Source organism: Tamandua tetradactyla, chromosome X, assembly GCF_023851605.1.
Source record: "Tamandua tetradactyla isolate mTamTet1 chromosome X, mTamTet1.pri, whole genome shotgun sequence".
Classification (NCBI taxonomy): domain Eukaryota; kingdom Metazoa; phylum Chordata; class Mammalia; order Pilosa; family Myrmecophagidae; genus Tamandua; species Tamandua tetradactyla.
Window position 1 is genome coordinate 109,699,425 of NC_135353.1, and position 15,215 is coordinate 109,714,639.

Below are 15,215 nucleotides of genomic sequence, written 5' to 3' on the forward strand. Positions count from 1 at the left end.
CAAATCAGTTGGGTTCTAGGGTATGGGGTAACTGGGATGGAGAAGGAGAAAAGACAAAGTTGAATAGAAGGCTATTCCAGGCACAGGATGAGTAGTCCAGAGAATGAAAAGAATGTATCCAGGCTCTAGTTGCAGAAAACATCAGAGAGACATAGGAAGAGAATATCAAAAACCAAATCATAAAACCACAATTCCATAATTTTTTGAGCCTTTAAAGAGAGAGTTGTATTATTTGGAAATTTTCTTTTATCATTTTATTTTCCATGCATTCCTTTTATCCTGGAATCATCATAGGAAGGAGTGATAAGACTAAACATTTAGTCATCCTTCATTCTTTTCTTTAGTGTCACTAGTCTAAAATGTGGATGGTTTTCCCTTAATGTTTCTATTTACGTCCTAATTAATTCTAGAATCTCTAGAGAAAGAATACTGGACTTGGTTCAAATCCTGTTTGTGCCACTTCCTGGCTGTGACCTCTGATGAGGAATTCTCTTCTCAAAGATTTGATATCTTCATTCCTAAAATGGGATTATAATTTCTCAAAGGGCTATTATAGGGACCAAATAAATTAATGGTCATGGACTATCTTGTGAGTAATAAGGTACAGTATCAATTGTTAATCATTGTTTTAATTAGTAATTTGGCAGAACAAAAGGATGCTCTCTTTTCCCTTGTGACAGTTGTTCTACTGGGATTGTAAACCCCACCATAGCATGTTAGAAGTCATCTATTCTGAGCCAATCCACCAAAATTGTCCTACAAATCTGTTAACCCTGTCCCTTTAGAAGGAGAAGTTCTATAAAACTGCAATTTACTTCTCATTGCTTTACTACTATTATGCTTTATTTCTGTTTGAGAGAAACCTAGTTGGGTCTTTAAAAGGATGATTGTAGGTTTTAGGTGTGATCATATCTCTGGCCATGTTGTTTACTTACTGAGAGTCTGGCATACTCACAGTACCAGAGCTAGTGTATGCCTGTGTGGGTTTTTTTTTTGGCTCTTTTATATTTTGCAGATCATGCTCCATCACATTGCCACTGTGGAGAGGTTGACTATTACTAAGCTGGGCTGTCCCCTGATCCTCTGCTACAAGAATTTCCAGGTGGCCCACTGTGTTTTAGACTCTGACATTGTATGTCATGAGGTTTATATTTCACTGTTCAAGCTTTCTCAGCCAGGTAGCTATGATATTTTTATCTAAAGTCCTTTTAATGTTTCTTTTTTGCAGAATGGCATAATGAAAGGATCATGTGCTTGTGGTGTTAGAAGAGGGTTTGGTTCTGGGCTCTGCCAATTACTTGCTCCATGATATTTGGGCAAGTTGTGTAATCTCTGAACTCAGCTTCCTCTTCTCTAATAGTGGGGATAATAAAAGCTCCCAAGGCTGTTATGAGGCTTAAATACATTCATGCATTTTCCTGTGCACTTGGTACGTAGTAGATGTTTAATAAATGTTGTTTCCTTTTTTCTCCCTCCCCTCTTCATGCTTTTAAGGGTCAACTTGTACATTTTTCATCAGGTCAAGAAGGAAGACTGCTTTGGAGAAAAAATTGTCTCTGGTTGTCCTACAAGTTTTCTTGTTTGGCCCACTGTTCCCAACCCTACCTTCAGTTCCAATAAGAAGACTAGGGCAGCTTATCAGAGCTCCTCAGAAATACAATTGTCCCTCCTTCTTCTGGCCTTACCTGTTTATTTCCCAGCTCCCACCCCTAGGTAGCTAACCCATTTAGGTGATCAGTTTCCTTTGATTTTAGTTGATGGAATTTCCACGCTCTTACATTTTCCCTTCCCTTTTTTTTACCTCCTTTCTCCAGGATGATACCTCAGTGTTTGAGGGTATTTTATTGTCAGAGGTTACCTATATCAACCAGCCAGGCACTTTATAGGCTCTAATAGGATCTGCCCATCTCTGGAAAAGTTGATTGCATGTTGTATCTTGTGGAGGGAGAAAGCAGGGTTGACAGGAAGAGAAAAAAATGACCATTTATCAGCTAAAAGCTGGTATTGACCTGACAAGTAGAATGCAAAAAGCACTGTTGATATTGTGCACCATGTTACAACAGGCAGGGCAATTAGAACACTGAAGCCCAGGTAAAACCTTAACTTTTGATAAGGACCACTTTTGTAGTATATGGAACCCTGAAGCCCCAGTTCAGTCCATTATCCAGCATTTTCTTTCATAGGAAGCTAGGTAGAAAGTTCCTGCTTTGTATTGGTGTCAGAAAAAAATAAAACATATTTAAAAGAAGAACCTAAAGCAATATTCTAGTTCTTGTTCCTTATATAAAGGCAAACTTGTATATAAAATAATGTCCTTTTCTGAGGCTCTTTGACAACCATTTCCTTTTGGAGAAGGAAATCTGGGCTTTACTTACATATTTGATGATATTTAAGTTTCTCTCATCAGGTCTACGTTTTCATGCCCATCTTTCTTCTCTAGCATTACCTGAAGACTTTTTCTTATAATCCCAAATCTTCCAAAGAGATAAGAGAAAATGGATGGAAACTGATTGACCCAACATCACACTTCGGCCATATGGAAATACCTAACAGGTACTCGACTATAACAGATGCCAACAGAAACCATGAGTTAATTTTTTTGTCATTGTTGTTATCCTTTTCATGCTATGGGATATTGTTGAATTAAAATAGCAGAATAATAGCAAAAATGGTTTTGAAAAAGAGAAAAATGCTCACAATTTCTCCTTTTCATTTAACATCAATTCAACAAACATTTGTTGAGTCCCTACTATGCTCAACACACTGGGTCAGAGATCTCATAATCTAAAGCATATGGTGCTATGGGAGCATAAATGAGGTATATGAAATTCAAACTGGGAAGCCAGAAACAGGCTGGTGATTAGGGGAATAGCCTGGAGAAGGAAATAAAGCCTTCGTACAGGGGGGAGAAGGAGGGATGTAAGGAAGTGAAGTCAGATCATGAAGGGCTTTATGCCAAATTAATGAATTTAAACATTGTCCTAAAGGCAGGTGAAAGCCACTAGAGTATTTCATGCTGGAAAGAAACATGACTATATTTGTATTTTACAGATAACTTTGGTATCCATGTGGAAAATTGCTTTGCTAGAGCTAAGAATTCAGGAGAATTCTTTGAGAAGTGATGAAAATCTGAACTAAGGCAATAACTGCAGGTGGAGAGAAAGGGACAGATTTAAATATTTAGGTGGTAAAATTGAAATAACCTGGTGACAGATTAAATATGGCTGGGAGAAAGAGGAAGAAGTTTGGAATGCATTGCAGGCATCTTGGTTTCTGGCTTACAAGACCAAGTAGGTAGCCATGATAAAGGGCACGAGAAGAGAGACAGACAGTGTCTTCAGATTTAGACCTGAGTTTGAGGTGCAGAAGAAGATATCAAGTGACTAGCTAGTTAGACATTTGGGCCTGGATCTCAAGAAAGAGGTCTGGACTGAATATAGAAGTTTTGGAGTGTGTCCAAGGTCCCCAAGACCATTCCCCAGGTTCAGTGATTCACCAGAGGACTCACAAGACTCAGCATATTGTTGTACTCTTGGCTATGATATATTACAACAAATGGATACAAACTAAAATCAGCAAAGGGAAAAGACTCATGAGACAAATTCCCAGAGGAAACTAGGCTTAAGCTTCCAGAATTCTCTTCCAATGGAGTCACACTGTATACATTCAGTTCCTCCAGCATTGAATTATGACAAAATATGTGAAATGTCTACTAGAGAAGCACATCAAATCCCAAAGCTTTTACTAGGAGCTGGTCACATAGGTGCCTTGCATGCACCAAAATTCCAGACTCCCAGAAGGAAAGCAGGTGTTTAATACAAACCACATTATTTATACAAATATTTTAGGCATAGTGAGCCACTTGTATCATTTAAGGAATGATGGGAACCCTCCTGAAACCAAATTCCAAGATGTCACCAAAGTCCAACCTTGTAAGAAGGTCTTTTAAAGTATATCAGTTAGGCCTGCTATGTTAGTTCCATTCCACACAGGGTATTTAAGTGTAATCCCCAAATTGTTGGACCTTTAGATTATTTCCAGCTTTTTAACTATAGTAATAAAACCATGATTGCAATGGCTTTCTGGAAACCCAGTTCTGAATACATTCTAGGTATGAGAATTCCTGAGATATCACTTAGCTAGGTCATCTTATGGATAGCTTGTTAGGGTTATGTGTAACAGGAATGAATAGAGATGGGCTGAATTCTCTCTAGTTCAAATATTCGTCTAAGTCCCCTAAATAAAGTCTGAAATATCCATATTTGATCTTTGAATGAATGTGGCCTTCTGAACTGAAAGGGAACCTCCATTATCTCTCTAGGTATGACCTATTTCTCCAAAATCTAAGTCCAGGTAAGGGGGATGGGTAGTGAACATTTTTTCTTTCTAATGATCTGCGTTATAGGGACCTTAACTTTAATGGATTACATGGAGCATATTTGACTGATATACCTTGAACTTTGGCCTGTTCATTGATTGATTGATTGATCTATTGTCGAATGTTTAGGAATATTCTTTATATAGGGGGTAGGTAGAGTTAATTTTGCAATTTCATGATTGTGCTATTATAATATATTGTCATTCTCTTAATGGAGAGATGTATTTTTGGTAACCACTAAAAGCTGTTAAATTTGAGAAAATGTGTCAGTCTTTTTATAGAGTAAGTCACATATAATATCAACCCCTCTACCACTAGTGTTTTAAAGACCCTTGGCATATGCATACTGGGAACCCAGTAAGCAGTTTAGGAAAGAGTCCTATTTCTTACTTCTTCATCTGCCTGCCTTTCGATTGAGTCTATTTGTTTTTATATGCTTGATTACAGTATATACTGTTTGCTCTAATATGCAAACGTAGGAATTTCAGGGTAGGTTTGTATGTGTGTTTTTACCTGTAATTGTAGTTATTCTAAAGATATATTTTGTTCTTGCATGTCTCAGTACCTTCCTTTCTAGAAAATAACAGCCTACTTGGAAAAGCTTTTATACCAAGGATATTTTTGTTTCTATTTCTGAAGAATGAATGATTCTGGATTATAAATACCAGATGGCTAATACTTGAATGATTGCTATTCCAACCTGTTGATAGCAGATGGAAAATGCAAAAAAAAAATGAGTTTATCTTCTTTTAGATATGCTGTACATACCCTCCTGATATGGTGGTTCCTAAATGTTAACTTTGGAACTGTGGTTCAAAGTTCACAAGTAAAGATTGTGTCCCTGTGCTCTCCTACATCTACAAAGAGAACAATGTGAGTTGAACAAACTTCTCTCATGAGAAGTAAGCTTGACTCTAGAAGATCAGGGTTTAAACTCCACCTCTGCCACTTAGTAGCCATGTGACCTTGGACAAGTTAGTTAACCTCTCTGAAAGGAAAAAATATATGTGTCAACTTTGTAAATTGTAAAATGCTGTACAGATATCAAGTAGCATATTTTTAAACTTTTTTTCTTGTATAGTATAACATATATACAAAGCAAAGAAATAAAAAAGCAATAGTTTTCAAAGCACTCTTCAACAGTTGGTTACAGGACAGATCCCAGAGTTTGTCATAGGCTACGATACGACCTCTCATAGTTTTCCTTCTAGCTGCTCCAGAATATAGGAGGCTAGAGGGCTTAAATACTTTTTCATCATCACAATCAACTTTTTTTTTTCCTTTTTTGTGAAAAATAACATAGATACATAAAAACTATAAATTTCAAAGCACAGCACCACAATTAGTTGTAGAACATATTTCAGACTTTGACATGGTTTAAAATTTCACAATTTTAGATTTTTACTTCTGACTGCTCTAAAATACTGGAGACTAAAAGAAATATCAATTTAATGATTCAGCATTCATATTCATTTGTTAAGTCCTGTCTTCTATGTATAATTCCACCATCATCTTTGATCTTTCCATCTCTCTCCTTAGGGTTGTTTGGACTGTAGCAATTCTAAATTTTTGATACTGGAAGGGTCGGGCACTAATATGGGGTAGGGAGATGGAACTAGCTGATGTTCTGGAGAGGCTGGGGTAGGCTTCAGGACTTCTCTGGATCAGAGACCCATCTGGAGGTTGTAGATTTCTGGAAAGTTGCTCTAGTGCCTGGAATCCTTGTGGAATCTTATATATTGCCCTAGCTGTTCTTTAGGATTGACTGGAATGGTCCTGGTTGGGGTTGGCAGGTTATGATAGGTAGCAAGGTCTACCTGAAGCTTGCGTGAGAGCAGCCTCCAGAGTAGCCTCTTGACTCTATTTGAACTCTCTCTGCCACTGATACTTTATTAATTATACTTCTTTTCCCCCTTTCGGTCAGGATGGAATTGTTGATCCCATGGTGCCAGGTCTGGATTCATCCCTGGGAATCATCTCCCACGTTGCCAGGGAGACTTTCACCCTGGATGTCATGTCCCACGTAGTGGGGAGGGCAGTGATTTCACTTGTATAGTTGGACTTAGAGAGACTGAGGCCTCATTTGAGCAACAACAGAGGTCCTCCAGAAGTAACTCTTAGGCATGCCTATAAGCAGTTTTAGCTTCTCCGCTACCTGCATAAGCTTCACAAGAGTAAGCCTCCTGATTGAGGGTATGGCCTATTGATTTGTGTATCCCTAAAGTTTGACACAGTATCAGGGGATTCCATGATGGTAAGGTTTAATAATTCTATATTCTGTCTCCCCTCCCTCAGGGAACTTTGCCAATACTTCCTGATTATGTGCTTAATATACTCTAGGATGTATCCAGGCATTACAATAATCTATACAGGATTAAAAGACCTCTTTCTTATTGTTTCACTTATTCAAATGAGCTATACAGATAGGTTGACTTAGATTATGCACTACAGACAATTTCAGTTCCAGATCAAATAAAACTTTCTTCCATTGGTCTCAAAGAGTATGTGTTGTTCTAAAATATAGACACTGTCTTCCTTACCCCTATGTTCTGAATTACTTTAAGCCCAACTTGTTCAGCTTCTTTCTTATCTCTAAATATCAGGTTATATATATATAACAGCCTCTCAAAATCCAGAAATAATAACCACCACTCTGGACTTAAAGTGTCTGCTCTAAAAGCTTACAGTCTAGGCTTGTTTTCTTATAAGCATTTTCTACAGGTGGCCATACCATTGTTCTTTTTTTTTTGTTTCTGGCTTATTTTGTCTCATCAAATGTCCCATGTGTTCATTCACATCGTTCCATGCCTCACGACATTATTTCTTTTTGTAGCAGCACAACCTTTATTTATAAGTATACACCATCGTTTGCCAATCTACTTCTCTGTCAGTGCATGTTTCAGCCACCTGCATTCATTGGGCATCATATAGAAAGCCCAAAGTCCATAGTCCATCATCATTCTAAATTTCAGATTATTTAATTGTTTCCAACTAATAAACACCCCTCACCAAATAAGAAATCGAAACCTTCTCTTAACTCTTGTCCTTCACCCCATTACTTACCTCTGCTGTTGCTGTGGTAGTGCTCTTGATTTCCTTTTGAACATAGCTCATAGCATGCAATAGCAGTTTTCCCCCTGTACCCTGGACTTAAACACTCTTTATATAAGAACCGTATCTTTGAAGTAACTCTTAAGAGAACTCATTCATATTTCTAGTGTGAGTCCGTGGGACATGTGGGTCTATACAACCTCTATCAATCTTGTTCGTCTTCAATATGGTAATATTACTTCTAGACTCACTAGAGAATCACCTTCACCCCTATTTATTCCCTTACATTGGGCTTCAACCTCATTAGCTAATGGTTCACCCATCTCTAACTTCTATGTATCTCTAAGTCCCCTATATTCTGTATTATAAGCCTCTGATTTTACCTTTGTCATAAAAGTGGAATCATACAATATCTATTCTTTTGTGTCTGGCTAATTTCGCTCAGCATTATGTCCTCAAGGCTTATCTATCTTGTCATGTGCTTCAGGACTTCATTTTGTTTTACTGCTGCATAATATTCCATCATATGTATATACCACATTTAGTTGATCCACTCATCTGTTGATGGTCATTTGGTTAGTTTCCATCTTTTAGCAATTGTGAATAATGCTGCTATGAACATTCATGTGCAGATGTCTTTTTGTGTCGTTGCTTTCAGCTCTTCTGCATATATACCAAGTAGTGCTATTGCTGGGTCATAGGGCAACTTGATATTTAGTGTCCTAAAGAACTACCGAACAGTCTTCCGTAGTGGCTGCACCATTATATATTCTCACCAGCAGTGCATGTATCCCAGTTTCTCCACATCCTCTCCAACATTTATAGTTTCCTGTTTGTTTAATAGCAGCCATTCTTATAGGTGTGAGGTAGTACCTCATTGTAGTCTTGATCTGCATTTCCCTTATTGCCAGTGAAAATGAGCATCTCTTCATGTGATTTTGAGCCATCTGTATTTGCTCTTCAGAAAAATGCCTATTCACATCTTTAGCCCATTTTAAAATTGGTTTGTTTGTTCTTTTGCTGTTGAGTTGTATGATTTCTTTGTATATACAGGAAATCAAACCTTAGTCTGATATGTGATTTCCATATATTTTCTCCCATTGTGTTGGCTGCCTCTTAACCTTTTTTGACAAAATCTTTTGAGGTGCAGAAGCATTTGATTTTGAGGAGTTCCCATTTATCTGTTTCTTCTTTTGTTACTTGTGCTTTGGGTGTAAAGTTTAGGAAACTACCTCCTCTTAATAGGTTTTGAAGATGGTTCCCTCCATTGTGTTCTGGAAGCTTTATGGTGCTTATTCTTATATTTAGGTGTTTCATCCACTTTGAGATAATTTTTGTGTAGGGTGTAAGATAGGGGTCCTCTTTCATTCTCTTGGCTATTGATATCCAGTTCTTCCATGCCCAATTATTGAAAAGACTATTTTGTCCCAGTTCAGAGGATTTGGAGGCCTTGTCAAAAATCAGTTGATCATAGATTTCGTGGTCTATTTCTGTACTCTCGATTTGATTTCATTGGTCATTGCTTCAGTTTTGTGCTAGTACCATGTTGTATTGACCACTGTGGCTTTATAATAGGTTTTATTAGTCTTCTTTTTTAGGATGCCTTTAGCTATTCCGGGTCTTTTTCCCTTCCAGATGAATTTGGTAGTTAGCTTTTCCAAATCTTCAAAGTAGAATGTTGGAATTTTGATTGGCACTGTGTTGAATCTGTAGATCAACTTGGAGAGGACTGACATCTTAACTTTATTTAGCCTTCCTAGCCATGAGCAGGGAGTATCTTTCCATCTGGTTAAATCTCCCTGGATTTCTTTTAGCAATGTTATGTAGGTTTTTTGTGTAGAAGTCCTTTACGTCCTAGTTAAGTTCATTCCTAAGTATTTGATTTTTTTTGTTGCTATTTTGAATGGAATTTTTTCCTTAACTGACTGCTCAGCTAGGTCATTGCTTGTGTAGAGAAATGTTCCTGATTTTTGCACATTAATTTTATATCCCATCACTTTGCTAAATTTGTTTATTACCTCAATAAACTTTGCTGTAGATTTCTCAGGATCTTCCAAGTATCATATCATATCATATCATCTGCAAATAATGAGAGCTTTACTTCTTCTTTTCAAATTTGTATGCCTTTTATTTCTTTGTCCTGCTTGGTTGCTCTAGCTAGAACTTCTAGCACAATATTGAACAATAGTGGTGACAGTGGACATCCTTGTCTTGTACCTGATCTTAGGGGGAAAGCTTTCAGTCTCTTCCCATTGAGTATGATGCTGGCTAATGGTTTTTCATATATTCCCTTATCATATTGAGGTAGTTACCTTTGATTCCTATCTTTTGGAGTGTTTTTGTCGGGAAAGGATGCTGAATTTTGTCAAATGCTTTTTCAGCATCAATCGAGATGATCTTGTAATTTTTTCCTTTTTGATTTGTTAATGTGCTGTATTACATTAATTGATTTTCTTGTGTTGAACCATCCTTGTATTCCTGGTATAAACCCCTCTTGGTCATGGTGTATAATTGTTTTAATGTGCTGTTGGATTTGATTTGCTGATATTTCTTGAGAATTTTTGTGTCTGTTTTCATTAGGGAGATTGACCTGTAGTTTTTCTTTCCTATAGCATCTTTACCCAGTTTTGGTATTAAAATGATATTAGCTTCATAAAATGAGTTAGATAGAGTTCCTTTTTCCTCAATTTTTTGGAAAAGTTTGAGCAGGATTGGTGTTAGTTCTTTATGCAATGTTTGATAAAATTCCCCTGTGAAGCCATCTGACCCTGGGCTTTTCTTCATAGGAAGATTTTTGATGACTGATTCAATCTTTTTACTTGCAATTGGTTTGCTGAGATCTTCTATTTCTTCCTGAGTCAGTGTAGCTTGTTTGTGTGTCTCCACAAATTTGTCCATTTCATCTAAGTTATCTTGTTTGTTGTCATATAGTTGTTCATAGTATCCTCTTATGATTTATTTTATTTCTTTGGGGTCTGTGGTAACGCACCCCTTCTCATTTCTGATTTTATTTATTTGCATCCTCTCTCTTTTTTTCTCTGTCCGCCTTGCTAGTGGCCCATCAATTTTATTGATTTTCTCGAAGAACCAACTTTTGGTTTTATTGATTCTTTCTATTGTTCTTTTGTTCTCCCATTCATTTATCTCTGCTATAATCTTTGCTATTTCTCTTCCCCTATCTGCTTTGGAGTAAGTAGCATTTTTAATGTCTTCATTTGTTTCCTTTTCTTCTCTGAGTTCCAGCTTGGTGGGCAATTTTGGAATGAAAGGGAGTTAGTTGTATAAGAGGACTTTTGGGAACTTGTAGCCTTTCCCTAGCACACAGATGCCTTTGATTCTTTTTCCTTGCTTTTCATATAATCTAGGGTTATAAGAAGAAAGCACTTGACTCCTTAATGTTGAAATGGCTTGAAACAAATCAGCCCTCTGATTTGACGTTAACTCCAAAAATGTGTGAACCTTGTTCTTTGCTTAAGGCAGTCTAGATCTTTGTTCTAGCTTGAATTCTGCTGCCACTGCAAACCACTGTTTTATGGATGATATTAGTGGGAGTGTAAAAAGTGCAACAGTGTCAGTAAATTACTAGCCCAATATGTTTAGAGAATAAAATTTTATTAAGGAAATACTCAGGATGTGGTTTTCTTTTTGTAGTCTAGATTTGCCAAGACTGAGTTGGGACTCAGAGCCACACAGAAGAAAAAAACTATTCTGAGCAACAGTTCCTAGTAACACAGCCCTCATGCCTGGGGGAAGGCATGAGGCTGGGCCCAATGTCAGCAGAGTGACTAAGCTTCAGAAACACATCCCTCTGATTTGGACACAATCGTGAGTTAGCTCTTCCTTCCTCTCTTCTGACCAAACCTGGAGTCAAGGAGGATTTTTGACCACCTGTGGATATGATCACTCAACTGATACACTGTTTCCTTTCAGGCTGCCATTTACTGCTGTAGCCAGCCCCTGTCTGGATTCTACACTCCCTGCATAGATGACAAACTCTTGTTAGAGGCCATTAACCAATCAAACCCAGGGAGCAAGTTTATGTATGCTGTTGACACAAGATCAAAGGTAACTTTCTGTCAATGTTCCTCCTTGATATTCTTACCTCACCTATTCTGTACACTGCTTGTAATCTTCTTCCCCACGTGTTGAGACTTGCAGTGTTTTAAGGAAAATTGAGATTGTGTATGTGGGTTTATTTTATCCGACAATTGTGTTAATCATTTCAGTAAGTCATTTGGAGCTCCTTTTATTGTAGCTTGTGACTATCAAGTGAGGGTGTGAGAAGGAACTTCAAACAACCTATCTCTGCCACCTCAATGGGGCATCCTAGATTGAAGGTTCATTGATGTTCCTTCATATTTTTCACTAAATCTATTCCTCTATCAGAATTTAAAATTTTCCCCTTCTGTGGTCTAAATTTAGTATCAGAGAAAGAACTTCAACTTAGACACTAGAAATTTACTAATACCAACATATCTTTTTGTAAGTAATGTATTAAACCACATTTGGTTAATAATACTTTGCTGTCTCCCAAAGGAGCAAGGTCCACAAATCTGACTATACATATGATTAACAAAAATTCTTTGGCTCATGTGGCAGTAATTTTTTTAACATCTAACATTATTAGCTAATTAAGTTTCTCCCAACTGAATGAAGTACAGCTTACATTTTGGTCCCAGAGAATAAAGACCAGCATTATGATTTTGCCATGAATTTTGGCAGTGGACATGAACATAGGAAAATCCTTTGATCTTTCCAAGAGCCTAATTTTGGGTAATTTTTTACAAAGTGTTTTCTAAGGCTTTGACCTTTCAACTGTGAATATCACAGAAAGGAGGGTCTTTGGGACAAGTGTCAGCCTAAACTCCTCGCTGCATTAACTCTTTTACCTTCAACATTTTGTTTAGCTTTATAAGGGATTATAGATAGAAGTAACTGTGCCCCATAGAGCACGTAAAGGACAGATTCTCTCTTCTTAAGTGTTGTCCTTTAATAAATAGCCCCAGAAAAAAATGATTTTGCTTATAATTTGATTCATGGGATATGACTGACTAGGGGATTTAGTTGCTAACTAGTTATTGCTAAGTTGGTGACTTAAGTATAAACTTAAGCCAGGAGTTTGTGGCTTCAGAGTTGAACAAATTGGATGTGCATGAAACCAAATGGATGGTGGGAGATCCATTTTTGTATCTCTCACTGGTACTTTTCCAGAAATACCTAGAGCTGACTGGGCTCAAGAGAGAAAATCATTTCCCTTTTTGCTCAGGCACCCTCCTTCAGTTTCTCAGAACCTTGCTATATTGCTTCAGCCATAACTGCATCTGACATTCTATCTGGATTGAAAGAGTTTTAATCAAATCTGTATCTCTCATCAAGATGAATTAATCTTAAAATGGTAAAGAGATACACACCAAGCTTTTGAAAAACTAAAAGGTCAGTGTCTTTTGCTTAAAGCCCAAACCAGAAAGCACATTTTAATAGGGCCCTAGAATATTCGCTGCTTTCAAATTAAAAAAATTTAGGACAGACCTAGAAATATCTGACATTCCTCCCTCTGGATGGCTAGATTTATTAGTCTTTTAGTAGAAATTACACTGTAGTATAAAATTCATCTTCCTAGGAGTCATTCAAACCTGGATTCAAATCCTGCCTTCAGTACTTGTGGTATGATTCTAGGCAAATCAGTTCATCTCTGAGCCTTTTTTCTTAGGGGGATACCTAAGTAGTACCAACCTTAAGAGTTTATAGTGAGGACCAAATGAGGTTAAGACATAAAAAGGATAAAGCCATTGCCTGGCACATACTAGGGGCTCAATACATATTTTCTCTTCCCCAACAGAACATTAGGATGCTAATATATAGTTGTTCCTCAGATCTGTCAGACATATTCCCAAGAGCACATACTGGGACAATGCTATATGAATACAGGGACAGTGCTGCATATATACTGGGACTGTTGTATCCTTTAGCTAGCCTTTACAGTAGTGCATAGATGTGGTTAGTGTTTGGTATAATTATTGTTTTGTTTGCTGAAGCATCAATCATATCAACCTCCTTTGCTAGTAGAGGGCTGTTGCTTACACTTTTGCAGGTGTTCCTTTACATATATCATTAATTAATGAAGGCTCAGTGACACTGTCCATGTGATAAGACATCAAAATTACAGCCACATTTCTCCTTTTAACAAGTGTCTTGCCTTATAAACAGAATTTGTGGAGCAGAATGACATTTTTTCTTGGCATGTGTTTACATGAATAGTATGTGCTTTGAGTTTTTTGCATTCCTTTCCATTAATACAGAAACCATACCCTGTCCACATACATGCTTCTCCTGCCTTCTGAAATGTATAATATTGGGGGATGAGAAAACAGGCCCATACAACTGAAAATAAGATGATTGTTGTATTAGTTGTAGTTCTCTAGAGAAACAGAATCAACAGGAAATATTCGTAAATTTAAAATTTATAAAAGTGTCTCACATAGCGATGGGAACATAGAGTCCAAAATCTGTAGGGCAGACTTGAAGCTGACGATTCTGATGGAGGGTCTGGACAAACACCACAGGAGAAGCTCACTGGCCGAAGCAGGAAGAGAGCCTGTCTCTTCTGAATCCTCCTTAAAAGGCTTCCAGTGATTAGATTAAGCATCACTCATTACAGAAGACACTCCCTGTGGCTGATTACAGATGGAATCAGCTGTGGATATAGCTTACATGATCATGATTTAATTCTATGAAATGTCCTCATAGCACAGACAGGCCGTATTTGCCCAACCAGACAAACAGGTACCACCACCTGACCAAGTTGACACATGAACCTGACCAAGAGAGTTCACCCCTTGTCAACTTGGCAGCTATACTCATCACCTTAAATCATACCTAATTTCTAAATAGAAAATTATAAAAGACACCTTTTTTTTTCTCACCTAACAATATTCAAGTGCCCTGCATATAACTAGAAACACATTAAACCTCTCCAGAATAGGATGCAACTCCTTGGGTAATGTTCATTCTTAAACTTGATATCTTACAATTTAAATGGTATAACATGAACAAAACAGCATTTCAGTCTTCTTTTCTGTAACTGATCATGTGGTCATAGTTCATATTTATCACTACCTTCTTCCACTACCCATTCCATGTTCCCTTTACCATCAGCAAGCACTTCAGCTAGCCATGGTTCTTTGCCTGGTGGGGTCACAGAAACCTTCATTCCTGAAGTTCCAATCCATTGGTAGTCCTGCCTGGATTGGGTTGTTGCATTTTCCCATTGATTTTAATCACAGGGCATAGTAGTACTAAAAGATGCCCTTGAAGATCTCCCATATTCCCAGAAAGCTCTTCTTTACCTCCATTGTGTAGTTGCAGTCCTATTTCCTTCTTGGCTTGTTGATCCAGGGGCATGAGCAGGCAAAAGTGACCAGGTGGCAGTCTTAGATTCTAGTTCAATGGAATCATAGTTGTTTCTCCTGGTGGAAGCACTCCCCCTTTTGGAACTAAAACCGGTATACCAGCAGAGCTCAGGGTTGCAGGGACAGGAAGCAAAAATTTTCCTAGTACATCACTAAGAATAGTGAGTGGTGCCACTCCCATTTCCACCCCTTGGTTCCTGGACCCATGGATCCTGGCTATGGGAGAAACAGCACCATACAGTGGATGCTGATTCAGAGCATGCACAGCTTCCTGGAGAACATTACCTCAGCCCTTCAAGGTATTGCCACCCAGTTGGCATCATAATTGAGTTTTCAAAAGGCCATTCCAGCATTCTATCACTCCAGCTGCTTCTGGA

General features: G+C 37.7%; 1 protein-coding gene across 1 annotated transcript in view; it reads left to right on the top strand.

The window, feature by feature from the left end:
- MTMR8 (myotubularin related protein 8) overlaps positions 1 to 15,215 on the top strand; it is a 111,237-nt gene that overhangs the window by 57,104 nt on the left and 38,918 nt on the right. Inside the window, 1 exon segment of the mRNA XM_077146033.1 lies at positions 11,360 to 11,494. Coding sequence (XP_077002148.1) covers positions 11,360 to 11,494 — 135 coding nt within the window.